The 27,359-nt window shown below is 41.3% G+C and overlaps 1 protein-coding gene across 2 annotated transcripts; it reads left to right on the top strand.

The window, feature by feature from the left end:
- Positions 1-777: 777 nt before the first annotated feature.
- Positions 778-27,359, top strand: SLC19A3 (solute carrier family 19 member 3). Of its 2 annotated transcripts, none has more exons than XM_069574688.1 (6): positions 778-911; positions 17,242-17,393; positions 20,704-21,514; positions 23,086-23,278; positions 24,739-24,880; positions 25,659-27,359. In XM_069574688.1, exons 2-6 carry the CDS (start codon positions 17,244-17,246, stop codon positions 25,818-25,820), a joined length of 1,458 nt encoding a protein of 485 aa, XP_069430789.1. In that variant the 5' UTR covers positions 778-911; positions 17,242-17,243; the 3' UTR covers positions 25,821-27,359. The 2 variants fall into 2 exon arrangements, with proteins under 2 accessions (XP_069430789.1, XP_069430788.1); XM_069574687.1 differs by lacking the exon at positions 778-911 and adding an exon at positions 6,348-6,506 and having other exon boundaries at positions 25,659-26,900.

Here is a 27,359-nt window from a genome sequence, read left to right as displayed (position 1 = left end):
TAGTCCAACTCTCTCATCCATACAAAGCAATTATCCTCCAATTAAAAAGCAGAAACAGAACCAGTGATTATGAACATAACCTGACAAAGGTAACCTGACAAAAATCTAGGCTTCTATATTTAAGTCTTATTTCCTCGATCATCTTATTTGCAAAATCGGATCACGGCTGAATCTCTCCCAAAAGCTTCCAGAATAAATGGATTTATGATGTTGTTCAGTGGTGTCTGACTCTTTGAGACCCCATGAACTGCAGCACGCCAGGCTTCCCTGTATTTCACTATCTCCCAGAGTTTGCTCAAATTCATGTCCATTGAGTGGATGATGCTATCTAACCATCTCATCCTCTGTTACCCTCTTCTCCTTTGCCTTCAATCTTTCCTAGCATGAGGGTCTTTTCCAATGAGTTGGCTCTTCACATCAGGTGGCCAAAGTATTGGAGAGTCAGGTTCAGCATCAGTCCTCCCATTGACTATTCAGGGTTGATTTCCTCCCAGATTGACTAGCTTGATCTCCTTGCAAATTTACACGAAATGTCATATTTATAAGCAGATGATTGGTACTGTTCCCAGTGTCTCTTGCGCTGTCACACTGGGTATCAACCGGGTATGGATACACTACTTTCAGTTGGTCTTTCTGCATATAGAGGTGTCTGCCCACAAACGGCGCATTCCCGCCTCCAGTTTAAAGGTTCTGGAAGCTTGTGATGAGCGCTTGCAAAACGCTGGGGCGGGGCTTCCGACTCCAAGTAGGGCCGGCTCCGGCCCCGGCCCCGCCCACGGCCCCGCCTCGCCCAAGGTCCCGCGCTACCTTTAGAGCCTGGTTCACTGGACCGGACTGGCGAGGGTGCTGGTTCCCCGAGCTTGATAACCCAGGCTGTGAGCGAGTTGGTGAGCAGAATTCCCCTCCTGTAGGTAAGGATGTCTCTGGGAGGTAAATTAACTGATGAAACAGACACCTTCATCCTTCGGCCGCCTTGTCTCCCCTCCCCCACCTTTGGGAGCGTGAGGGGGCGGGCACCTGCGCTGCCGCGGGCGGGTTCAGACTGGCCTGGTTTACAAGCGACCTCCCCCGCCCATCCCCAGCCCTTGGCGGGCTGCCAGCTCCTTCCTGCTGCGGCTCCCTTGGGATCCATCCACAGTCCTTACAAACACAGTGCTGAGACGCGCGCAAGTAGATTTGGCTAGAATTGTTACTCTCAACCATCTGGAAAAAACAGATTACATAAATCCGGAGTTCTGATACAGGGCCAGCATTCCCCATGGTTACGTCCATGGTCACAGATTCTCAACTGTGAAGAAATCTTAAAGCACAATTCTGAATCCTCATCCATGAATGTCGAAGAGGTCCTAGTGAGGGAAAGAACGGGAACTTTGAAGTTAGGAGATCTGGGACCCTGTTGAGACGATTCTGATTGAAGTTAACAAATAACGCAACGCGTAACTTACAATGATACTTCTGGAAAGGATACTATTCATCAAATAACGTGTGTAACAATGACTCATCAAGATCTTGTTGCCGCGGTAAATAGGCAAAAAGTTTGAGCTTGTGGAGTGCTTAAAATTTTTCAAGGGTAATGGAAATAATATCTTATAAAAATACACAGAAGAGTTTTCCGTCTGCAGACATCAGAGTCTCCTGAGGTAGAAGATGTGTTTCATTAAGATAAATATTTTAAAGAGCCGTAAACCTAACTTCCAGATAGAGACATACTTCCCTTTGTTAAGATTTTTATACACACTGAAGGTTTGTGGCAGCCTCACCTCTTCGAGCAAGTCTATCCACACAATAGTTGCAGCAGCATTTGCTCCCTTCTGTGTCTGTCCCTTTTGGTAATTTTTGCAGTATTTCTAACTTTTTAAATTCTTATTGTATTTGTTACGGTGGTCTTTGGGTTTTGCTGTTACTCCCACTATTTGCTGAAGGCTCACATGATGGTTAACATTTTTTCACACTGAGGTATTTGTAAATCAAGGTATGAACATGGGATTTTTTTAGACATAATGCTATTGCATGCTTAATAGACTACAATATAGTGTAAACATCAACTTTTACATGTCCTGGGAAAGCAAAAAGCTCCAGTGACTCTCCTTATTGCAATATTTGCTTTATTGGGGTGGTCTGGTTCAGCTGGGAAGTATGCTGGTATGTTTTTCTTCAGACTATCTTAGTGGTAGCTGCAATGGACAAAAATACTAGTTTCTTTCAGTCATTATTGGTTATGGACCAACAGTGGTGTCTCAAGTTTGGGTAATGGTAAATGCAATTCAAGCGTAAATATTTAAAGGTGAATTGATTTGGCTGTCTTCCCAGGTGGCGCTGTGCTTAGTCTCTGAGTCATGTCTGACTCTTTGTGGCCCTATGAACTGCAGCCCACCAGGTTCCTTTGTCCATGGGGATTCTCCAGACAAGAATACTAGAGTGGGTTGCCATGTCCTCCTTGAGGTCCAACCCAGGTATTAAACCCCGGTCTCTTACATTGCAGGTGGATTCTTTACTGTCTGAGTCACCAGGGAAGCTAGTGGGAGACATAAGAGACATGGGTTCCATCCCGGAGTAGGAAATGGCAACCTTCTGGAGTAGGAAATGGCAACCCACTCCATTATTCTTGCCTAGAAAATTCCATGGACAGAGGAGCATGGTGGGCTACAGTCCATGGGGCCACAGAGAGTGGGATACAACAGAGCAACCAAGCATGCACGCACACACACACCCAGAGACACACACACTACCTTAGCAGTTTAGGTGAAATTAACTACTGTGTAGGTTTCTGAAATTACTGTCTCTGAACTATGCAGGCCCAGCTGTGTTCATTCTGGTTGGATTTGCAATGCTTGCCTGTATGAAGGCGATGGGAAGGGAGGTGGACTGAATCCCTCACAGGGGCCAAGAACCAGATGGAGCAATTCCTGATGCAACTTTATGCAGTGGATGTGATTACATTTTAAGAGGCGGCTTGGAAAAGTTAAGTACGTGCTACAAACAAGGGTGGGGCATGAAGGAACGTGGGCTTCAGACTCCAAAGTCTCCACGGGACCACACTGGTCACGGCAAACCCAAACCTAGGGGAGAGGGGAAATTAAATAAACAAGCTTAAGGCTGGGTAGTCTGTAGTGAGATGTCAAAATATTAAAGCTGCTTTGGTAGTTTTAACAACTAGTCCCGTATCATTTAAATTCAGAGGAGTAAATTAGAGGTTATGTGCACAGGGTGGAGGCACAGCAAATACTTAGCAAGTATTAAGAGATAATTTTCAGAAAGAAATAGTCATACAGATATAAAATAAATGCATGCAATAAAAGTTTTATTAACTCGTTAATAAGGAAGCCGAGACCTGGGTTCGATCCCTGGGTCGGGAGATCCCCTGGAGAAGGCAATGGCACCCCACTCCAGTACTCCAGCCTGGAAAATCCCATGGACAGAGGAGCCTGGTAGGCTACAGTCTATGGGGTCGCAAAGAGTGGGACACGACTGAGCGACTCCACTCCACTTAAAGCTGTTAGAACCAGATCAGAGAAGAATCCATGAAATTGGTACATTTATAGATCAGGAATGTTGAAATGCAGGTAAACCTGGTTTTCCGTGGAAGAGAGGGGCAAAAGGCTATGTCTTCCTTGGATAGAACTCATTTTCATGTCTACAGACAAAAGTTCTTTCACATTGCCTGTGAGTTATTACAATTCAGGGCTCAATTGCTCAGTCATGTCTGACTCTTTGTGACCCCATGGACTGTGGCCCACCAGGCTCCTCTGTCCATGGGATTTCTCAGGCAAAAATACTGGAGTGGGTTGCCTTTTCCTTCTCCAGGGGATCTTACCAACCCAGGGAAAAAACCCATGTCTCCTGCATTGGCAGGTGGATTCTTAAACCCCTGAGCCATCAGGTGCCGGGGTCCAGCCCCGGTGGATCCAGGGAATTCGAAGGGTGGACGGTGTTGGCGTGGAAAGACTTGTTTATTTATTAATGTAAGATTAGATTAAGAAACTATAGTGTAGTAAGAAGATTAAGTGGAGGAAGAGGGCTGAATAGCTTGGTTTACGCGGAAGACCAATAAAATTCCAGACAAGGAATTTGCACCATCTACGTTGGGCCACCGGCGCCCGCTTGAATATCTAAGGGTGCCTCGCCTTAAGCTCCCTTTCGTGCGAGTCTTAACAGCCAGGGCAAGTAAGTAGACCTTGCGAGCCTCCGCGCCCCAGGTGGAGATTCAGCCTGAAATTAAAGTAAAGCGCAGAGAGAGGGAAAGGGAGAGAAGAAGAAAGAGAGAGAGAGAAAGACACGGGGGGAGCCAGAGCCCCAAGAAACCAGGCCGAGAGACTAGTTCGAGAAACTGGTCCGAGAAACTGGCCCCTGGCCCCTGGCCCCATCCTTTATTGTTCAGAAGGCCTTTTATACTTTTGATAAAACACAGAGATCAATAGGTAACACAAAATTATGTAGCGTTCGCAGCTCAGACTCTTTCTATACATCATTTTGTATACAAAAGGTCTCAGGTGATTTACATTATCTTCTGGCCAAGAGGCTTGTTAACACTTTTTGGCTCTCTTCCTTAATGAATGTTAATTTTGTTTCCCCTGAAGTGTTTTTCTTTAATCTACATCTCCTTAAAGCATTAAAGTTACATCTCTATAGAACAAAGGTGCAGTGGGATATAACAAAGAAGGTACTTAACTCAAAGATCTAATGTTGCTAATACAAGGTCTACTACTTGTTTTTCTGTATACCAACTATATCTACAAATAAAGGATGTGAAAATTTGGCAGCAAATATTGACTCAACAAATGAAACCTTTAATCAGTCCTATTCTAAAGATTTTGACTCCTCGGAAGCCCCTACATTCCTAGGATGTTTTAAGCTTCCTGTGCCTCCTGCGGTCAGGAGGCCTCAAACAATCACACGCGCAGCTGTACGAGTCCTGCAGGCAGGCTAGAAAGCCATCAGAGGAGTATTTGGATTGAAACACTCTTTCAAATGCAGAAGACTAAAGCCCTGAATTGACTTTTTCCAGAAAATGTCAGAAGAGTGGAAAAGCAGAGCACAAAAGCCGGCAGATTTTTGTTGGGGTACATGCTTAGGAATTTCCAGAGGGGTCCCTGAAGTCTGAGCACGCCTTGCGTCTGTCAGCTTCCTTCCTCACGACCTTGTCACGGGCGGGATTCCTCACACTGGCTCCCGGCAATCAGGGAAGCCCAAGTTACTACAGAGTTGTAACATAGCTCAAATAATACCTACGTTTTCCTTGAAACGCCACTTTCCCCTCCACTTCCACTCGCTCCGTATTTTTGACTAGTTACCGCACTGCATTTCAGTGACTGGATGTGATGGTTGACTTCTATCAAAGTCATCCACCAGTTTGATGGTTAAATAGGAATATCCCTCCAGGTACATCAGACACCAGATTTATCTAACCATAGATACACAGAGAATAAACAATCTGAGAGGAGATGATCAATTTGTCAACAAATGTTTTTTGCAAATTAAAAAAGTGATGCCAAATATGATAAAATAAGACTTGAAGCATGTATTTTAAAGGTCACTGGTAGCTACTCTTGCTATGGTTTTGACCAAAAGCAGAACTATCTGAGCCTGAATATTGAATGTTATTGTTGTTCAGTCACTAAGTCGTGTCCAATTCTTTGGGACCCCATGGACTGTAGTCCCCGAGGCTCCTTTGTCCATAGGATTTCCAAGGCAACAATACTGGAGTGAGTTGCCATTTCCTTCTCCAGGGGATCCTCCCAATCCAGGGATGGGACCTGAGTCTCCTGCATTGACAAGAGGATTCTTTACCATCTGAGCCACCTGGGAAGCATATTGAATATCTGGACCTAATTACCTTTTGAAGTTGTGTGGATGCTTCATTTCAGTGAGGAGTCCATGATTTTGGTTTTGATTGGTTTGGGAGGAGGGAGATACCTGAAGGATTATGAGTGCGTGATGGGTAATAGGGCTACTTCAAAGTTTCCTGCGATTCTAAGTCACTTTGACAAAATTCTGAAGAAACTAGATTACTGTAGTAATATTACTCAGAGGAAAGTGTTTTGATATGTTTACCTCCCTAATCATCTGTTGCAGAAGGGAATAGCAACCCACGCCAGAATTCTTGTCTGGGGAATTTCATGGACGGAGGAGCTGGCAGGCTATACAGTTCATGGGGTCACAGAGAGTCAGATACAGCTGTGCAAGTAACTTTCACTTCCAGTCATCTGTGTTTTAGAAAAATCTGAATCTCGATCTTATTCAACAACATTCCAAAGAGGGTGGCTTCGGAAGAGGGTGGGTTCCAAAGTACGAAACCATTAGAAGGAGGTGTGGTTTGGTGCATATAAAGCCATTGCTCCTGACAACTCAGTTCTGAAGGAGGAGGACTTGAGACTCCAGTGAAAGGAAGGGACATTGTGATAGGGACTCACAGCAGCTGGTGGCAGGAAGGAGCCGAAGCTGGATCTGAAGGCAGGAAATTGGACTAGGTTCTAGGAAGAAATAAGTTCAGGGCACAGAAGGAACAGGTAACTCTGACTCTATCTGTATTATTTTTTAGGATGCTATATGTGGTCAGACTTGCAAAGTTTGTTGGCCTGTCCTGGGTTTGATTTATGAGCCCTGTTTCCATTCTAATATTCTAGGACAGACCCAATTTCAAAGGTGCTGTTCTATTTTCAGATTAAATTGAGGTCCTGCTCCAATGTAGAATTTGGGAAAACCTTAGTAGTTGCAGCAATAGGAAAGTTCCAGGGCTTTGGAGAGTCATGCACAGTAAAATGCTTTGATGGTGGGTGGAGGGTAGTGGAAGGTAAGAGATATGTTTCTGTTAATTGAAGTATAATGTACGTGCAATCTACAAAGTATAGATTTTTAGCTTGAGTGTCTATAATTGCATACATGTATGTAACACTAGCATACCAGAATTTAGGATATTTCATTATCCCCAGAAAGTTCTCTCATGCGCCTTTACAGACAGTTCCCATGTCTTTCCCCTCCTGACTTTAATCAGTGATTTATCATATAAGGATGTTTTTGTGTGTCTGGACTTTTTTAGGCAGCATAATATTTGAGATTTACTTGTTTTAGTCCATGTATTAATGATTCACTCCTTTTTTAAAAATTATCTTTATTGAGGCAGATAATAAAATATACATAAAATGCAAATAAATTCTGACAAATCTAAGTTTATAATCACCACTGCAATCAAGATGTAGAGCTTTTTCATCACTCCAGAAAGTTCCCTTGTGTTCCACTGCAGTTAGTCTCCACCCACATCTCCTACCCCATGCAACTACTGACCTAATTTCTATCACTACAGATTAGTTGTGCTTGTCTTAGGGCTTTATATGTATTAATAAAACTGTATGGCTTTGAGTTTTGGTTCTTTAGAACAGCATGTTTTCCATATTCACCCAAACTTGTGCAAATAATTCATTCTTTTGTATTGCTGATTAAAATCAGTATTAGTTGCTTAAATATACAGTATTGTTTATTCATTCACCTTTTAATGGACATTTCAGTTGCTTCCCTTTTTTTTTTTTTTTACTATTATGAATCACATGAACTTTCTTATATAGATTGCCTAAAGGTTTTCCAAAGAGTTGGTACCATTTCACTTTGTCCCAAGCAACTGTCTCAACCCAGCTGCACTAAATCTTTGTAAACATTTGGTATGTAAGTGTTTTTGTACTTAGACCTTCTAGTGGGTATGAAGCATTTTCTGTGATTTTCCTTTCTGGTTTCTAAATGGTATCTCTTAAAGAGCAAATATGGTTTTTTAATGAAATTCCATTTATCTTTCTTTTTGTTTTAAGTTTAGTTCTTGTTGTCATTGCAATGAAATATTTACCAGCTCTGGTCATAAAGATCTGTTTTCTTCTAAATGGTACTCTCTGGTACTAAAGTCTATTATGTGAAATTAGTTTTTATGTATGGAATGAAGTAGCGATAAGTATTAATGCATTTTAAATAAGATGAAGTCACAGCTAAAATGCAGTCTCTCACTAGAAACTGGTGAAACCACTCTCCAACCTTGATTTTGCAACAGAGCATTAGTAGTTAAGCAATTCCCAGGAGTCATTTCCCCAGGCCTTCCTCCAGCATCAGCTTGCCTTGCTTAAGCAGACTTGGATTTGGATGTTTTACTCAAAATTATATTCTCTTCTGTTTTAGTAGTAAATAGATTAAGAGGCATAATTAGTTGTTATATTCTATCAGCAAAATGCAGATGTTTCAGCTTTCAGTGATTAAATTTTTGATTTGCTTCTGTCTGGTGAGGGGCTTGGTGTGGCAGGGTTGAAAAATCTAAAAGGGGAGCCTGAATTTTTTGGAAAATGTAACAAATATTGGCCCTAACTCTGTTTTCACAAAGGCTTAGGGCCTTGGGCAGTGAAGCCATTTGCAAACGTCATCTACTTCCCAGTTGCCCAACCCGTTTGGAATTTAGAGGCTGTGAGATGCATGATCCTTTTAAATTACCAGTCTCTTGCTGTGTTGTTTGAGATAGGTGTGAGATTCTGAAGAATAATGTGAAAATTAGGCCAGTCCCCTTCTCAGATGCTGGTTGTCTTGTCAAGCACCCTTGATGGGAATGGGCTAGAGACTGGGGCTTCTAGATAGTTTCCCTCTAAATTACTAGCATCTCAATTAGTTCTGGCAGCATCTTCTAAACAAGCATGGCAGAGGATTTGATAAAATGATTGCTTGCTGCTGACCTATCCCTTGTACTCCAGGTAAATGTTCTGGGGAACTTCTGCAAAACCAAATTTGGAGAAGGTCTTTGATCAGGTCACCATGACCCCTGCCTCAGGGAACCCCACAGCTCTGAAAACTGGCTGTGAGCAGAATTCCATCTTCTGGGAGTGGGTGGAAGAATCTAATCAATTAAGATTTTTAGCTAGGAAATCTACCCAGACCTCAAAGAACCAGAAAACCCATTGGTGTGTGCCAGTCTCTACAGTTCTTGCTTTTTAATAGCTGACTTCTATGCAAATGAAAATATATATTTAGAAATACTTATGGTCATAAGAGTTTTTATGCATATACACAGGCTCTGGATTAGGAAATGGGACACTGCCCATGCCTAAAATTTAGATGAAGTTGTCATAGACCTAATATGTTTCCCTGTGGCAACAAAGAATAATACATGAAATTTTTTATGTGAACAAATGTTGAAAAGGTTTGTTCCGCACAGTGAGTCTACAAGTGAAGACTAACTGAAGGGCATACAGCAAAGTGGAGGGTCTGGACGTCAAGAACCAAGAAATGTGAGTTCTGGGTTAACCTTGCAACTCTTTGAAAAGGAGTCAATTTTTTTGTTTGCTTTCCATTTTATAAAGTTTCATTTTCCCCACATTGTAGAATTATAATGACAAATGAACTTCTTTTGCAGCCTGCATAAGAAAACTGAGAGTTTCAGAGATGATATTATAAAATCCAGGAAATACCTAAGATATTTACTAAAGCTATGCACATTCATATGAAAAAGAATGTTTGCTTGAAAGCAGTTAGAAAGATTTAAGGATATGGTTAAATAACAGTAGAAACGGAAAAGGTCAATAACACAGCAATTCTTGGAATAAAAGAGAAGAGGAAAAACTGAACTCTATACCAAGACACTAAAAACATGTAAGAGATTGCATAGAAACAAATTTTTCCAAGGCAGATGGAAACACCCCAGCCCAACTGTTCGTAGTTGAAAGACAAGTAAACCTTCATTTTTTTTTTTCTGCAAGAAATAAAGAAGAATTTATGAGCACCTCAAAGTGAAGTCAGATAAGACATGCCAGCAAAGAGATTGTGTTAAGAAGGTTACCGTCCCCACATACCCTGAGAAAGGGACACAGCAGTAAAAATAAGGGACCTTCTAGACCTGGATCCAAATGAGAGACTGGAGACTTAAGAGTAGAATATGAAGGGACCCTAGTGAGATGGCTGTGGATTTTAATGAAATATAATCATTTTCTGCCTGCCAGCAAAAAGAGAAAAGAACATGTAGGTCCCAGAGTAGTTTAGGAGAGTCACTTCCAGTCGAAAAGGTGTTGGTGGTTTGGGGGCTTGTTCAAGGCCCCAAGAGCTGGCTGGTCACCCCAGTGGTGCACGTGGCAATGTATGCCCAGGGCCCGTGTGATATGCTGCCTTTGTGTACAGATGGCACAACTAGATCTGGTCTGCGGGGCAGGCTGAGCCAGGAAACTGCGACCTGCCAGGGGCCAACGTGGCTCAGCAGTGACCAGAGGCTGAAGTTCAGTGCTCAGCTCACCTGTCAGCAGGAGCTCGCCCTCCTAAGAGCACTCCAGGGTGTCCCAGGCTCCAAATCTCTGTTGATTCATTCAGCCTCCCTTGTTACTTAGAGGGTCTTCATTGTAGATTTCAAGTCATGGTAGCCTGATAGGCTGAATTTTCTTTGGAGACCATCTTTTTTTTTTCCTTTTTTCCTCCTCTTTCATCCTATGGCCTGCTGCAGTGTTTTTATACCTTTTTAAAAATGGTGATGGAGCATGGAAGTAATATGTGAGAACTGCTGCCACAAGAACAACTTTTGGAAGGATTGTCATATTTTGAAAACACAGAAAGTGGAAAGATAAGCATATTCTTTCAAAACTGCCAACTCAGAAAATCAGCGTGATTCATATCCTCAGGTTAGATTCACTGAAGCAAAGGGAAGTTTAAAATACTCTTTAGGAGGAGGAGAATTTTGTATGGAGTCCAAATGGAATGATAAATGGATAAAGTAGCAAGAGAACAGCCTTTTCAGGATGGTGCATTGCCATGAAGGCTGTGAGCCTCCCAGACAGAACAGGTGTTCTGTGATGACGTAGACAGGTGAGTTTATTATGAGGGATGTGATTAGATATTTAGTTCTCTCCTTTCCTCTGCAACTTCTAAGCCAGTGCCTATATCTGCAGTAATGTAATGTAAAGTCTTGGTCATAAAGCTGACCCTTGAACAACATGGTTTTGTGCTGCAGAGGTGTGCTTGGTCATAGATTTTTTTCCGTAGTAAATACTACAGTAGTACGCAGTCTCTTTGGTTGTATCCATGGATCCAGAATCGTGAATAGAGTAGAACATTGGACCAGAAAGCCAACTATAACTTCTACTCTGATTTTCAACTATGTGAAAAGATGGCACCCCCTAACCCCCTGTGGTTCAAGGATCTACTGTATTGATGAACTGATAATCCAAAAAGTTTTGGAAGAAAGAGGCATACTGTGCAGTGCACTTTGATACTTAATGTTTTTTATGAAACTTTTTTTTTAAATCCTATTGACAACCCACTAGAATTTTTTGACACTGACCATCTGAAAGACACCGTTCTAAAATAAATTGGAATTGGAATTCTGAGGATGTAGCCAGGCAGGCTCAACACAGTGTGAGAGGAAAGATTACTGACCTTGTAATTAGAAAAACTAAGTCCAAGTCCAGGTTTCAATGTTGGTTGAACATGAAAACCAGTGCAGATCTCTGGCCCTTGGTTTCATTACATATAAAACAAGGACAATACCACCTCCTTTATCTACTTCATAAAATTTTCAGAGAAAAGTGAAAATAATTGGCAGCCACGGAGGAAAACAATATGGAGAATCCTTTAAAACTAAAAATAGAATTACCATATGATCCAGCAATTTCATTCCTGGGTGTATAATCCAGAAAAAATAAAAATACTAATTCAAAATGACACATGCGCCCCAGTGTTTAGAGTGGCACTCTTTATAATAGCCAAGACATGGAAGCAGCCCAACAGACAATTGAATTAAGAAGATGTGGTGTGTATGTATGCAATGGAATGTTACCCATAGAAATACTACCATCTGCAGCAACATGAATGGAGAGTATTATGCTTGGTGAAATAAGTCAGACTAAACCATGCTGCATGATACCACCTACATGTGGAATTTAAAAAATTATACAAATGAATGTGTATACAAAATAGAAACAGACTCAGACATAGAAAACAAGCTTCTGGTCACCAAAGGAGAAAGGGAAGTAGGGAGGGACAAACTAGGAGTATGGGATTAACAGATGAAAACTACTATACATAAAATAGATGAGCAGTAGGGATTTACTGTATACCACAGAGAGCTATATTCAATATCTTCTAATAATCTATAATACAAAATAATCTCAAAAAGAAAAAAATATATAACTGAATCACTTTGCTGTACACCTGAAACAAACACAATAGTTTTAAGTGACTGTACTTCAGTTTAAAAAATTAAAATAATTTTCCAAATGTAAAAGTTGTACAAAGAAATTGCATAAGTAACTTGATTATCATAGTCATAGCCATGATGACAATAAATGGTAGCATCTCGATAAGATAAAAATATCGTGACCAAAACTTCCAATCATTGTGAGACCAGCAGCCTCAGGTTTCTCCAATAGGAGAGCAAGGATCTGAGTGATAACCAGGTTGTTTGATTGGAATCCTAGAGCTCATAGCAACAGCGCTTTCCAGGGTAGCTGGCAAGGAAATGAGGAGGTGGTGGAAATGGTGCCATGGAAGTAGGAAGCAGTACCCATCAGAGAACAGGAAGATAGAACCTTGGAACCAACAAACCCAGCCCTGAACTCAGCTTTAGCCTTTTATAGCTGAGTGGCCATGAGCTTTGGGGAGGCTCAGTTTCTGTGTCTGAGAAATTGGGCGCCATGTATATACTTTATATATATATAATGTATAATACATAAATTACAATTTTATATTGTATACCATAAATATACAATTTGATAAAAGTATAATATGTTAAAATTGTTATTTAAATATATGCATTGAAATGTATCATATAATGTATAATAAAATATGTGTACGCTTTAACCTCTGAGCCACCAGGGCAGCCATATATATATAAATATACATTAATAGCTGTGGTAGCTGAAGGAGCCAGTTGTTCAATCACTCAGTTATGTCTGACTCTGCAACCTCATGGATGGCAGCACGCCAGGCTTCCCTGTCCTTCACTGTCTCCTGGAGATAGTGCTCAAATTCATGTCCAGTGAATTGGTGATGCTGTCTAAAAATCTCATCCTCTGCTGCCCTCTTCTCCTTTGTCTTCGATCTTTCCCAGCATCAGGGTCTTTTCCAATGAATTGGCTCTTTGCATCAGGTGGCCAAACTATTGGAGCTTCAGCTTCAGCATCAGTCCTTCCAGTGAATATTCAGGGTTGATTTCCTTTAGGATTGGCTGGTTTGATCTCCTTGCAGTCCAAGGGACTCTCAAGAGTCTTCTTCAGCACCACAGTTCGAAAGCATCAGTTCTTCGGCGCGCAGCCTTCTTTATGGTCCTACTCTCACGTAAGCCATGGTGTTTTGCTTAGGGCTGAACACTCTGGGGCCACGACTGGACAAGCAGTTTAGGTTGGATGGGACAGAATAGGTCACAAGCAGAGTTATGTGTGCCTATCAAGGGGTTAGTGGGTAGGGCAGGGTTTGAGAGTCTTATCTGAAACATCAAATTGTCTTCCACCTATCTTGTACGCTCCAGGACTTAGAGGACCAGCAAAGAATTTCAGGGTAATAGGTCTATGTGTAGGTTTGGGAAAGCTCCCTAGTTGATTTCTACCCACTTCCGTCCCAACCCTGCAGCATGGAGCCACTCGGCCCAGTGCGTGGATAAGGGACCAAGGGTCCTTGGGGCTCTGGCATCAGAATCACTCAGCGCCTATAAATGTAGGTTCATGGGCCTCACTAGACTTACTGAATGAATCACTTAAGGGCTGGAGTCCAGGAAGCCATATTTTCACCAAACCCCCAGTGATTCTGATGCTAATCAAGTTCACAATCACAGTAACTGGCCAGAATAGGGAAGGGCTATGCAGTGAGGCAAGTGCTTGACAAGGTGACCTGGAGAAGGGGGCGAGGGATGGGAGGAAGGAGGGATGGGGGAGTAAGGACTGTGGGGGTAGAACAGCCAGACATTAGCAGCCAACAGTCCGAGAGTGCCCCAGTGGACAGCAGACAGAGAGAGGGTCAGTGCAGAAGAAACGCTTCAGGCTCACAGCAGGTTAGTATCTTTCCTATGAATTATGTTGGAGAACTTAACCATGGCTAAGACCACCAAAATACATGTCCCTTTACAGAGGAAAACTTGATGCAAAATTATGAAGGCATGAGAGTGAATTTCCTGTCACGCATTGTAATCCACATGAAAAAGCAAGATGTTCTCAAATGTGGCTGCCATAAGATAAAGGCTTAGTTGTTCTTGTTTTTCTGTGCATTGGTGGATGAGATCCTTCACTAGAGTTTTTGTCTGAAATTTGAATTTCAAGCAATGTTATTGGTGAGCTGGCAAAAGAAGTATGAACTTCGTATGAATGATCAGTAAGCTACCTGCCCCATTGAGCAGTGTGAAACTGCAGACTTAGAGATGAGATGGGGCCCATCATAAAAAAACGTGGAATAACAGTCTGAGACATGGCTGCATTCTTTTCACAACACAGAGTTACACCAGGATGGAAAAGAAGGGAAATGTGAAAAAGATGGCAAGTCAGAGCTTTACCAGCTCAATTTTTTTAACCAAAGAGTTATTAATTCCCAGATCATAGACACTTAAAAATAATGTGGATGTCTGTTTTGTGTCAAGCACAATACTAAGCAAGGAAAGAGTCTGACGGTGAGAAATTGTGTAAATAAATACCTTCAGCATATTAAGTAAGATTTCAGAGTCAGAGGTTCCTGTGCAAAGTGTACTAGGCAGATTATAGAAGCCTTGATCAAGTCAATCTCTGTTCTAGGTTTGACCTCATAGAAGGTCTTGCACAGACAGACTTGCTTTTATTGCACTTAATTGCACGTTGAAGATTCTGCATTTTTACAAATAGAAGGTTTGTGGCAACCCTGCCTCGAGCAAGTCTATCCACACCATTTTCCTCAACATCATTTGCTCGCTTCCTGTCTCTGTGTCCAAACTACCCCTCAGTTGCACTCATCTCACACGCTAGTAAAGAAATGCTCAAAATTCTCCAAGCCAGGCTTCAGCAATACGTGAACCGTGAACTTCCTGATGTTCAAGCTGGTTTTAGAAAAGGCAGAGGAACCAGAGATCAAATTGCCAACATCCGCTGGATCATCAGAAAAGCAAGAGAGTTCAAGAAAAACATCTATTTCTGCTTTATTGACTATGCCAAAGCCTTTGACTGTGTGGATCACAATAAACTGTGGAAAATTCTTCAAGAGATAGGAATACCAGACCACCTGACCTGCCTCTTGAGAAATCTGTATGCAGGTCAGGAGGCAACAGTTAGAACTGGACATGGAACAACAGACTGGTTCCAAATAGGAAAAGGAGTACGTCAAGGCTGTATATTGTCAACCTGCTTATTTAACTTATATGCAGAGTACATCATGAGAAACGCTGGGCTGGAAGAAACACAAGCTGGAATCAAGATTGCCGGGAGAAATATCAATCACCTCAGATATGCCAGTGATATCACCCTTATGGCAGAAAGTGAAGAAGAACTAAAGAGCTTCTTGATGAAAGTGAAAGAAGAGAATGAAAAAGTTGGCTTAAAGCTCAACATTCAGAAAACGAAGATCATGGCATCCGATCCCATCACTTTATGGCAAATAGATGAGGAAACAGTGGAAACAGTGGCAGACTTTTATTTTTCTGGGCTCCAAAATCACTGCAGATGGTGATTGCAGCCATGAAATTAAAAGATGCTTACTCCTTGGAAGGAAAGTTATGACCAACCTAGACAGCATATTAAAAAGCAGAGACGTTACTTTGTCAACAAAAGTCCATCTAGTCAAGGCTATGGTTTTTCCAGTGGTCATGTATGACGTGAGAGTTGGACTATAAAGAAAGCTCAGTGCCGAAGAATTGATGCTTTTGAACTGTGGTGTTGGAGAAGACTCTTGAGAATCCCTTGGACTACAAGGAGATACAACCAGTCCACCCTAAAAGAGATCAGTCCTGGGTGTTCATTGGAAGGACTGATGCTAAAGCTGAAACTCCAATACTTTGGCCAGCTGATGCGAAGAACTAACTCATTTGAAAAGACCCAGATGCTGGTAAAGATTGAGGGCAGGAGGGGAAGGGGACGACAGAGGATGAGATGGTTGGATGGCATCACTGACTCAATGGACATGGGTTTGGGTAGACTCTGGGAGCTGGTGATGGACAGGTTGGCCTGGCGTGCTGCAGTTCATGGGATCACAAAGAGTCGGACGCAACTGAGCGACTGAACTGAGCTGAGCTGTCTCTATGTCACCTTTTGGTAATTCTCACAGTATTTCAGACTTTTTCATTTTTATGATGTTTGTCATGGTGACCTGTGACTAGTGATCTTGGATATTAGTGTGGCAGAAAGATTATTATGATTCACAAAGGGCTCTAAGGATGGTTAGCATTCTTTTGGCAATAAAGTACTTTTTAATGAAGTTATGCACAGTACTTTGTTAGATATAATGCTCTTGCAGAGATAATAGACTACAGTGCAATGTAAACGCAATTTTATATGCAATGGGAAACCAAAAAGTGTGTGACTCACTTTATTGTAGTATTTGCTTTGTTGTGGTGGTCTAAAAGACTCGCAATATCTCTGGGGTATGCCTGTACACCAGTGATTCACTAACCGATGTTTTACTTACTTTCACATGTCTGTTGGCCCATTGTTTACCCTTTATTGCGTGCCTGTTCATTCGCATCAGTCATGTCCAACTCTTTGGGACCCCATGGACCGCAGCCTGCCAGGTGTCTCTGTCCGTGGGATTCTCTCAGCAAGCATCCTGGTGTGGGTTACTATGCCCTCCTTTAGGAGATCTTCCTGACCCAGGGATCAAGCCCACATCTCTTGCATTACAGAGTATTCTTTACCACTGAGCTTTTGGGGAAGCTCTTACCCTTAATTGCATGCTGAGTCACTTCAGTTGTGTCTGACTCTTTCTAACCCTGTGGACTGTAGCCCGCCAGGCTCCTCTGTCTATGGGATTCTCCAGACAAGAATACTGGAGTGGGTTGCCGTGCCCCTACCCGTTATTAGTAGCTACTTGTTACCAGGATTATGATGGAGAGCACTAATGAAGTGGGCCTCTACTCCCAGCAATAATGAGTAAGAAGTTTGTTGATAAAGTAGGGTTGACTGGCTTCCGTAAGAAATATTTGAAAGCAGTTGTTAATCACTCACCTTTTTAGGTCAGCTTGAGATAGAGGAAACTTTGTCCTCTTCATTAAACATTTAGAAATCAGCTCTTCATGATATCCAGAATGCCAGAAAGAATAAACGTCAGTTCATTTTGGTTTTGTTTTCGCTTGATCAGCCATGAGTTGTTTCCAGACTTTAGAAAGCCAGTCTTGGATTTATCCCACTGTGATCCTCTGCCTGTTTGGATTTTTCTCCATGATGAGACCTTCAGAACCCTTCCTTATGGTGTATTTATCTGGACCAGATAAAAACCTGACCAGTGCAGAGGTAAGTTAATATCCATACGAACCTTGATGTTGTTTAATCTTACAGGACTTACACAAGGACAGATTTCAACTGGAAATAAGATTAACATACTGGCCTCAGTGAATCCCATTTTCATGGTATTTGTTATTTTATAGAACTGTTCAAACCGCTCTTCATTCCTCACACTTGCAAAGATGGGAAATCTAAACACATTGCATGTATAATAAATATTTTCACTTTTACAGAGTTCTAAAGTTAGGCTTAATGCATGGGAACATGTCAAGTCTCATTGATTCTGTTAAACACTTATCCTAAAATACAATCACTGCCAGGCACAGGATCTAGTCCTAATAAACTTTTAGTTTGCTGGGGTATAAGCAGAATATATTTTTTTAAATGTAGCGTTTCTTTGAAAATGTTGAGAGTGTTAGTTACTCAGTTGTCTCCAACTCTTTGCTCCCCCATGGACTGTAGCCCACCAGGCTCCTCTGTCCATGGAATTCTCCATGCAAGAATACTGGAGTAGGTTGCCATTCCCTTCTCCAGGGGATCTTCCCTACCCAGGGATTGAACCCAAGTCTCCTGCACTGCAGGCAGATTCTTCGCCATCTGAGCCACCAGTGAAGCCTTTCCTTAGGACACTTAATTTTGAAAAACTGTTTATCAGCAGATGAGACATTAACAGTTTATCTCCCAGCTTTATCTTCCCTGGAAGTTCCAATTCTCTAATTCAAAAGGTTCACCGCCTTTTTTTTTTTTTTAATATAAGTATTACAAGGAAGTGCCCTGACCCAGTTGGAGAATCACCCTAGGCTGGTTCTCCAGCCCTAGCTAAGAAGACACTGCAGATTGTGAGGCTTCACTTGAAAGGGTCATTGATGCTGTTTTATTTGGTGATAAGGCGATAAGGACAGAAGGGCAAGTTTATTCTGCTACACTGTAAAATCACTTAGGGGCAGCTCTGTTTCAGAGTTTCCGAGACAGGAACGTGACTCTCTTAAGACAAAGCAGACCACAGATGGAGGTCCAGAATCGGCCAGCGAACCCCAAGCCTCTACTTCTGCAACCATTATGGACCACTGAAAAAGTGTTAGTCACTCAGTCATGGCCGACTCTTTGCAGTCCCATGGACTGTAGCCCGCCAGGCTCCTCTGTCCATGGAATTCTCCGGCAAGAGTACTGGGGTGGGTTGTCATGCCCTTTCCCAGGGAATCTTCCTGACCCAGGTCTCCCGCATTGCAGGCAGATTCTTTACTGTATGAGCCACCAGGGAGCTGCTGTGGACAAATAGCTAGAGCACAAAGGCGCAGCCCAGTCCCACTAGCTTTTCAAATCACTGAACTTCCCCCATTGTCACTGACACGGGAACCCATTGAGGTTGCTGGAGGAAGCAGGGGGCACAGAAGAGAGGCTGCTGTGGCTGACCTGCTCCTGTACCCACCATGCGCCAGACAACTTCTTCACTGCTTTCTATGAATGAACAGTGAGGCCCCCTGCATTTCTGACTAAATCCACAAGACAACTCGTATTAAGCTGAGACGGAGAATTGAATAAACAGAGAGAAATCAACAGAATTGAAGAGAAACTGGGTTGGAAGCCCATCCAGTTTGTCCAGGAAGGAGACGAAATTTGTTGCTTGTTCCCACATCGTAATTCTGCAGGGTGATTTGCTCTTTGCTGTCTTCCTGTGTGTGTTCATTCAGACTTGCACGGGCTAAGATTTTTTGCCATAATGGTGAATCAACACAAAGATAAAGGTTGCTGAATTCTTCTAACTGTAGCTGCTTTATCAAGTGTTGTTAATCTTCAGGCGAGACAAGGATAGTATTTTCTTAATAGCCTGAAAAGCCCACAGGTCTGTTGAACAATTTTTAACTAGTTTACAGGCATGCTTCAGAGACATTGCTTGGTTACAGACACAATAAAGCAAACAACGCAATAAAGTGAGTCACATGAATTTTTTTTTATTTCCAAGTGCATAAAACAGTTATGTTTATACCGTACTAATCTCTAGTGGCTCAGACTGTAGAGAAGCTGCCTGCAATTCAGGAGACCTGGGTTCGATCCCTGGGTTAGGAAGATCCCCTGGAGAAGGGAATGATTACCCACCCTAGTATTCTTGGTGGAGAATTCCATGGACAGAAGAACCTGGTGGGCTACAGACCAGGGGGTTGCAAAGAGTTGGACATGACTGAGCAAGTAATGGTCTCAGCTGAGCATGACTTTCACTCGAAGACTATTAAATATGCAATAGCTTTATGCCAAAAAATAGTATATACCTTAATTGAAAAATATTGCTAAAAAAATGCCAAGACAATTACAATAGTAACATCAAGGATCACTGATCATAGATTCCATAACAAACATAATAACAATGGAAAAGCTTTAAATATTGCAAGAATTACCAAAGTATGACAAAAAAAGACATGAAATGAGCAAATGCTGCTGGAAAAATGGCACCAATAGTCTTGCTCAATGCAGGTTGCCACAAACCTTTAATTTGTAAAAATAAATAAAAAGAACAAAAAGTAAAAAGCCTAGTTTCTGCAAAACACAATAAAATGAGGTATGCCTGGACTCTAGTGTGCGTACCGTTAGTGCAGTTCACATTGGGCTTCCCTGGTGGCTCAGTGGAAAAGAAACCACCTGCCAGCACAGAAGATGCAGGTTCGATCCCTGGGTCGGGAAGATCCCCTGGAGAAGGACATGGCAACCCACTCCACTATTCTTGCCTCAGAAATCCCATGGATAAGAAGAGCCTGGTGGACTACAGTCCATAGGGTCTTGAAAGAATCGGATGTGACTTGGCAACTAACCCACAAAGTTCTGATTGCACGTTAAGCTGATATATTCTTGTAGTAAAATGCATGTAGAGGTATAAAGTGGGTTTTTGAGGGGGTGGGGGAGTTCTCCTTTCCTAGGGTTTCCTTGAAAATCAGTTTTCTATTCTGCTTTCTCGTCATGTGAAGATACCCTATCTAATTAAGGCTTCCCAGCTGGTTCAGACGGTAAAGAATCTGCCTGCAGTGCAGGAGACCTGGGTTCAATCCCTGGGTTGGGAAGATCCCCGGAAGGAGGGCGTGGGACACTTCTCCAGTATTCTTGTCTGGAAACTCCCCACAGACAGAGGAACTGGCGGGCTACAGTCCATGGGGGTCACAAAGAGTCAGACACAACTGAGCAAGCACAGCACCCTATCTGATTAGATACAAAGTTTTTTATTGGGCAAGCCACATGGATGAACACTTTAGTAATACACAAGTCTGAGAAAGGTAACCCTCCTCACTTCCCAGTGTTTTGTGGTCACAGAATCCATTTTCCACCTCTGCAGCTCACAAATGAGATCTTCCCCGTGTGGACCTACTCTTACCTGGCGCTACTGCTCCCAGTCTTTATCCTCACCGATTATGTCCGCTACAAGCCAGTCATCATCCTCCAGGGGATTAGCTTCATCATTTGCTGGCTGCTGCTCTTGTTTGGCCAAGGAGTCAGGACCATGCAGGTACTGGAATTCTTCTATGGGATGGTCACCGCCACAGAGGTGGCCTACTATGCCTACATTTACAGCGTGGTCAGCCCGGAGCACTACCAGAAGGTGAGCGGCTACTGCAGGAGTGTCACGCTGGTGGCCTACACGGCGGCCTCCGCGCTGGCCCAGCTCTTGGTATCCCTGGCCGGCCTGTCCTACTTTTACCTCAACGTCATAACCTTGGCCTCTGTCTCCGTGGCCTTCCTCTTCTCACTTTTCCTACCCATGCCTAAGAAGAGCATGTTTTTTCATGCAAAACCCAGCCAAGAAGCCCTTCCAAAGCCACCAGGAATGGACACTGTCTCAGAGGAACCTCAAAAGGATCACAGACGAGTGGGAAAAGAAGTGTTCACTGATTCAGGGAACCCAGATGGTGGCCAGGTGACCAACCCAAAGCCAGGAAATGTAGCTCTGAGAGTTTTTGTGCAGTGGTTACAAGATTTGAAGCAGTGTTACTCCTCAAAACATCTTTTTTACTGGTCCCTGTGGTGGGCTTTTTCCACAGCAGGTTATAACCAGGTTTTGAACTATGTTCAAGTCCTGTGGGATTACAAAGCACCGTCCCAGATTTCAGTATATAATGGAGCAGTAGAAGCTATTGCAACCTTTGGAGGTAAGTAAGCATTGATCTGTCTTCCTTTCTTGCCCAATCCCCACCCCATCCCCACCCCCGCAAACTAAATTCATTTCTCCAGTTGCTAAATTCTCCACAGTGGTAAATTACGTCTGTTCAGAAGGCATATTAATCATTTTCAGGAATAGAAGGCAATGGGGGAAAAAGAGAGACACGACATTTCTGTTTAATTTGTTACAGGTAACTCAAGAGTTCAGGATTCAACACCAAGTGATTCCATTCTTACCAGATTCCTAAAATTCCGTTTCCTCATCAAGAAAAGTGTTAATAATGCCCTCTTTTCTTTCACTTAATATCAAAAAGAAAATGGGCATTGTGTATTAATATATAAACAAGGTGTTTTGTTATCTAAGAAAATGAACTGAAATAGTAAGACTTCCAAATTTTCACCAGAAGGGTTTTTGTTAATAAAGAATTTGGTTTAGCTAGTGCCGGTCTTTAAGCAATTCCAGGTTCTACACCACACATTTCCAAAATTAGCTTTCTCATGAGATTTAAATCAGAAGTGGAAGGTATTTGAGAGTCAAGATTCTAATATCAGAGAGAAGTCTGCCTTTGAAGTTCACTCTGCAATAAATATTTATATCCTGGTTAACAGAAACTTAAATTCAGCTAAGACTTTGAAGATATTTTCTAGGAAGTAGGAGATTTCCACACCCTTCTTTACAAAAAAACTTCAGAAACTTCATGTGGCATCCATTTTACTATTGTTTCCCTTTTAAGAAGACTTATATTTAAACTCCTAGAAACCAGGGCAGTCTTGGAATTGGTTCACCGAAATTATTTATTCCACATTTCAAGTTCTGAGAAGAAAAGTAATTTTATTTCTTTTGTAGTAATGGTTGTTGCCTACATTACATGTGGAAAAGTTAATCAAATGTCAGTAATTCAAAACATAAATACCTCTCACTTCCTTAAAGAGAACTATAATTACTAACCCTAATTTCTGTCAATTACTCAGTCTCTTAAATTCTGTAACTTGTTCACCTCAAACCTGAAGTAGATTAAGCCAAATCTTGAAGACATTGGGATGGGGATTAGAAGAAAGATGAAGATTAGTATTAATGACTGAAACTTACTACCCAGTGCAACATATCTGTTACGTATTGCTGAGAAAAACAACAAAGAAAGGCAAACATGAACAGGCTAGGTGTACTGCCAGAACAATTGTTTCATCTTTATCTATCCCTGCCCTGAGCTTGTTATATTAAGCAACTGAGTTTATGTATCTTTTTTCCCCACTCTGATGATTAGGAACCTTTCTGGTCCCACTGGAACCTTTCTGATGCATAGAACAGTGTTTGGCATATAGTTGATGCTAATTTAAAGTGTGACAACTAAATGTTTGAAAGAATAGAAATTAAAGACAGTAGCCAAGGGAAAACATGCTTGAGAGGTGGATAAATCCCCTTTTAGGCGGGTCATATTATTTTCACAATTTGTGAAAGTAACATATTCCTCTTTCAGAATTGCCTGAAACCTGAATTCTTAAGACAGCATGTTAATATTTCACTGGGTACGTTGGATCTTCCTTAATGTTTCCTCTGTAGGGGCCCTGGCTGCCTTCGCAGTGGGTTACGTGAAAGTCAACTGGGATCTTCTGGGAGAGCTGGCTCTGGCCATCTTCTCAGTTGTCAATGCAGGCTCTCTATTTCTCATGCATTACACGACCAACATATGGGCGTGCTACACTGGCTATTTGATATTCAAGACTGTCTATATGCTCCTTATCACCATAGCAGTGTAAGTATTACTAAGCATTTCTTCCCACTCCCAAGACGACGCCATGTTCTCTTTTCTGTATTCCTGTAATTCCACTGAGAACTTTGGAAGGATTCTAATCAATGCAATATTAAGTGTTGACTACTTCATATTAAATTAGGCACAGTTAAGCCATCTTTTCACTCAATTGTTTACCCATTGAATATTGATAATATTAGTCAGCAAGGAAAAATGTTTTGTAAGGTCATAAACCAAAGGCATGTTACAGTGTCAGTTACAATTTTTATTTCAAGCAATTTTCCAGTTTGCATAGTATGATGCAATTTGATTTGTGATTAAGTTGAGATTTCATCTCTAATTTCACTTGGTTGCTAGAGCAATTCCAGGCATATACTTTTGTATGAAACAAAATATTCTCAGCCCGTCATAAGAAGTTGGATACTGAGAAAAAAGTAAATGCAAAAATCATAGGAAACTATAAATCCCAGGGATTTTTTTAATGATTAAAAGAATTTGGTTCCATATTTAAGTGCAGAGAAAGTTGAGTATAGGAAATATGATTTGGTTTCACTGAAAGAGATAAGAAACATTTGAATTTCAGACACATAAAAGAAGTATTGCCAAAAGCTTTATGAAGTTTTAGGTTTTAATCTGTGAAAAATGCTTGATAAGTAATTGACAAAACACAGAAATATAAAGACCCTGAGAAAAGGTCATGAAACATAGGAAAAACATAGGAAAGAGGTGAAATTTGTGGCATGCTCTCTCTCTTTTTTTTTTTCACTGAATGGAATCAGGTTAATGTATCAAACTCATGTCTTGAGGTTTTTTTAATGTATTTTGTGAAGGTAGAATAACATTATTTCTTTTCATTTTAAGAATATTCAGAACCCAAAGCCTTTTACCTTCATTCCAAGGAAGAACTGCAAATATCATATATTTGCCAGCCTTTCAAAATTGTTTTGTAATAAGACTTCAAAATCTATATAATTATTTTTTTAAAAAAAGAAGTTAGTTATAGATTCACTCAGTTATACCACCAGTCATGGTTTGGATTTTCCAAAGAACAATTCCCCTACAAAACTTTAAAACTGCCGATAAAGTCAACAATAAAAAGAAAAACTGTCCAAAAAATTCCTTAGGTTGGATGTTGCTGATTTTCATAAAAAATTCACTGTGAAACAGTGTCTAAGATCAGATAGCCTCTCATATTCTCAAGTTATGAGAACTAGAACATTTAGGTTTGATTTCCAAAAGTATGAAATTGGATAGGAGCAATTTTGCCATATTTCCTTTAACTACATTTTAATTCAGCCTGTAAATATATATATATTTTTTTCTCTGCTCTGCCTGTTTATCTATACTAGAGATTTAGACAAAAAGTTCTGTTAGTAAGACATTTTCTCTTCCGTCTCTGTCTTTTAAAGATAAGAATCCCATGTATGTTCATGTTTTACAAGCTATGATGTGTTGAATGACAGGTTTCAGATCGCTGTTAATCTGAGTGTGGAACGCTATGCCCTGGTGTTTGGAATCAATACCTTCATTGCCCTGGTGATTCAGACCATTATAACTGTAATTGTAGTAGATCAGGGAGGACTGGGGCTTCCAATCAGCATTCAGGTAGGTTGCAATACTTCCACTTACCTATTCATGTAATTGGGGGAGCGTAGAATGAAAGGGCTTTGTTCAGCCTTACCACTGCCAGTATTTAATGTCTTGAATTCCTTGGCTAGGAAATTTTAAAATAAGCCATTCCTTTAATTACCAAATGTAAAATCAAGCAGATTTTGAGCAGTAATCACTATAGGTTAGCATTTGCTTTGGCTCCTAAAGTCCCACCAAGTGACGCTCACCGCCATGCCCCCCTTATGTCTCCTCTCCTTCCCATAGTCTAGGACCTAGGTTTACTAAGATGCCAGCGGGGAGGAGTACATGCTTACCGAGTCTACTTCCTTTTTCCCTTGAGCACTGAGAGACTTAAAATTAGACCAGCATCACGTTTTACTTATGGTTCCGAAATAAAGGGAATAAGGCAGGTGAAAAATAACCTGTGTTTATAATCCATTCCTGGAGACACTACATATGCACTATGCTCCAAAAATGGACACATACATCAGTAGGATTTAGTGGTTTTGTTTTTTACCATTAGTGGTATCTGCTAGAATTTAACCCAAGCAACCTTGACTCTAGAGCCCACACTCTTAATTACTGCATTGCTTATCCTTTCACACCCGGTTCTTCTAAAAGGGGAGAAGGAAGTTTTATGCAAATCTAAAAGATCTGCATTAAGATCTTAGGTCTCAGTAACCCCATAATCCAAGTAGATCAATAGCATTGCTGTGTATTATTAAGGACAACCATATTTCATGTGTGTCTAATTCACTCTGTTTTTCTCTAGTTTTTAGTTTATGGAAGTTACTTTGCAGCCATTGCTGGCATTTTCCTAATGAGAAGCATATACATTATCTACTCAGCCACATGCCGAAAGAGAGTACAGAACTCTGTTACTACAAGTCGGAATCAATATAGGCCACACCCAGAGGAACCAAAGAACGTCTAATGAGCAAAGCTCTAACCTCGGTCAACCACTGCAGCCTCTGAGCAAGGACTCTGCTGGTCACACTCACATATATACTGAGTGTCATATATTAACACCCTTCACAGGTCTAGATTCCAACGAACATTTTCAAAACCAGGAAACTTCAGCTTTGGACTAGATGTCTATGTGCCCACCTGACCTGGATGCAGCTGACCAGGGCTATCATCCCAATTCAACAACCCACGTCGGGGAACTCCAGTGAACAGCCATGACTGAAAAATTCTGGTTTTGCTCACTTACAAGGATACGCACATGGTATGCAAACAAACCATGAAAAATCCCCAGTCGTCCTTAAGTTGATGCTCCCCAGCTGTGAACAAAATTACTAACTGAAGTGACCTTGTTCCTTTCTTACATATTTGTTTTATTTTACCAAAATAGGCAACGCAATGGACATTTTTTGTCACATGAACCATTGTCCTTCTTCCATTAAATATATTTCTTAAAAACATACAGTTCCCTGGGAAAATTGTAAGACTGGGTCCCATTTGTAAGGACTCCTTTTCTCTCCTGAGAACACAGTATTATTCACAAGCTATTATTTGTTAATATCACCACTTAATTTTTTTTCAAGATGACTTCTCACTTTGTGCTCTGCTGAGCTTTGTTGTTGAAACTCTACCTCAGAAATAGCTTCAGACACTCCTGTGTGGCCACAGAATGACATTCATGCCAATTTCCAGTGGTCCCAGGAGAGGCAATAAACTTTCTCCTGTCATGATTCCTAAAGACGGAAATGGCAACCCACTCCAGTATTCTTGCCTGGAGAATCCCATGGACAGAGGAGCCTGGCAGGCTACAGTCCATGAGGTCACAAAGATTCAGACACAATTGTGTGACTATCACTTATCACTCACTATCTTGACTCCAGAGAGGTGTTTTAATATCATGTCAGTGTGATGTCTGCCTAAAACAGAAAAACCTAAGTAGACATTTTAGGGATTTCTAGAAGTATTTGTAAATAAGAAAATCTAATTTTTAGATGGGAGAAATTGTGCTAAATAAAATAGATGTGTGCAAAAAAAGAGCCTTTCTAATTTTTTGATGAAATGTGCTGAAAAATGTCTGAGTTTGCATATCCTTTTAAACTGCAACAACAGTCCCATTGAACAATCTGCCAGTGGGAAAAAAGAATGCTGATTCAATATTTGTCTTTCCAATAGAATTTTCTCCAAATCTCAAAATTCAGTCACTGGATGAAAAATTAAAATTCAGTCCAAAAATCAACATACTTACTTAGTGGAGAAAGCTAATACATAATTATATCAAAAACAAGGAAAGAATGACCACTGTTGTCCTTCTTGGTTATTGTAGTGAAGATATTAGTCAACACAGTGAGATAAAGAATGAAAAGTCAAAAATTGGAAAGAAGGGGAATTCCCTGGGGGTCTGGTGGTTAGGTCTCTGCACTTTCACTGTCGAGGGCCCAGGTTTGACCCCTGATTTGGGAACTAAGATCCCACAAGCTGTGCAGCATGCCATAAAACAAACAAAAAAAAA

The sequence above is a fragment of the Ovis canadensis genome, chromosome 2 (genome assembly GCF_042477335.2).
Source record: "Ovis canadensis isolate MfBH-ARS-UI-01 breed Bighorn chromosome 2, ARS-UI_OviCan_v2, whole genome shotgun sequence".
In the NCBI taxonomy this organism is placed as follows: domain Eukaryota; kingdom Metazoa; phylum Chordata; class Mammalia; order Artiodactyla; family Bovidae; genus Ovis; species Ovis canadensis.
This window is presented reverse-complemented; position numbering and strand designations above follow the sequence as displayed.

What these genes read in the sequence shown, in the direction of transcription:
- SLC19A3 (XM_069574688.1), top strand. Translation starts at nt 17,244, where the DNA reads ATGAGTTGTTTCCAGACTTTAGAAAGCCAGTCTTGGATTTATCCCACT. An exon ending in AGCTATTGCAACCTTTGGAG is followed by an intron (nt 21,515 to 23,085) that starts GTAAGTAAGCAT and finishes TTTCCTCTGTAG; the next exon opens with GGGCCCTGGCTGCCTTCGCA. An exon ending in GGCTTCCAATCAGCATTCAG is followed by an intron (nt 24,881 to 25,658) that starts GTAGGTTGCAAT and finishes GTTTTTCTCTAG; the next exon opens with TTTTTAGTTTATGGAAGTTA.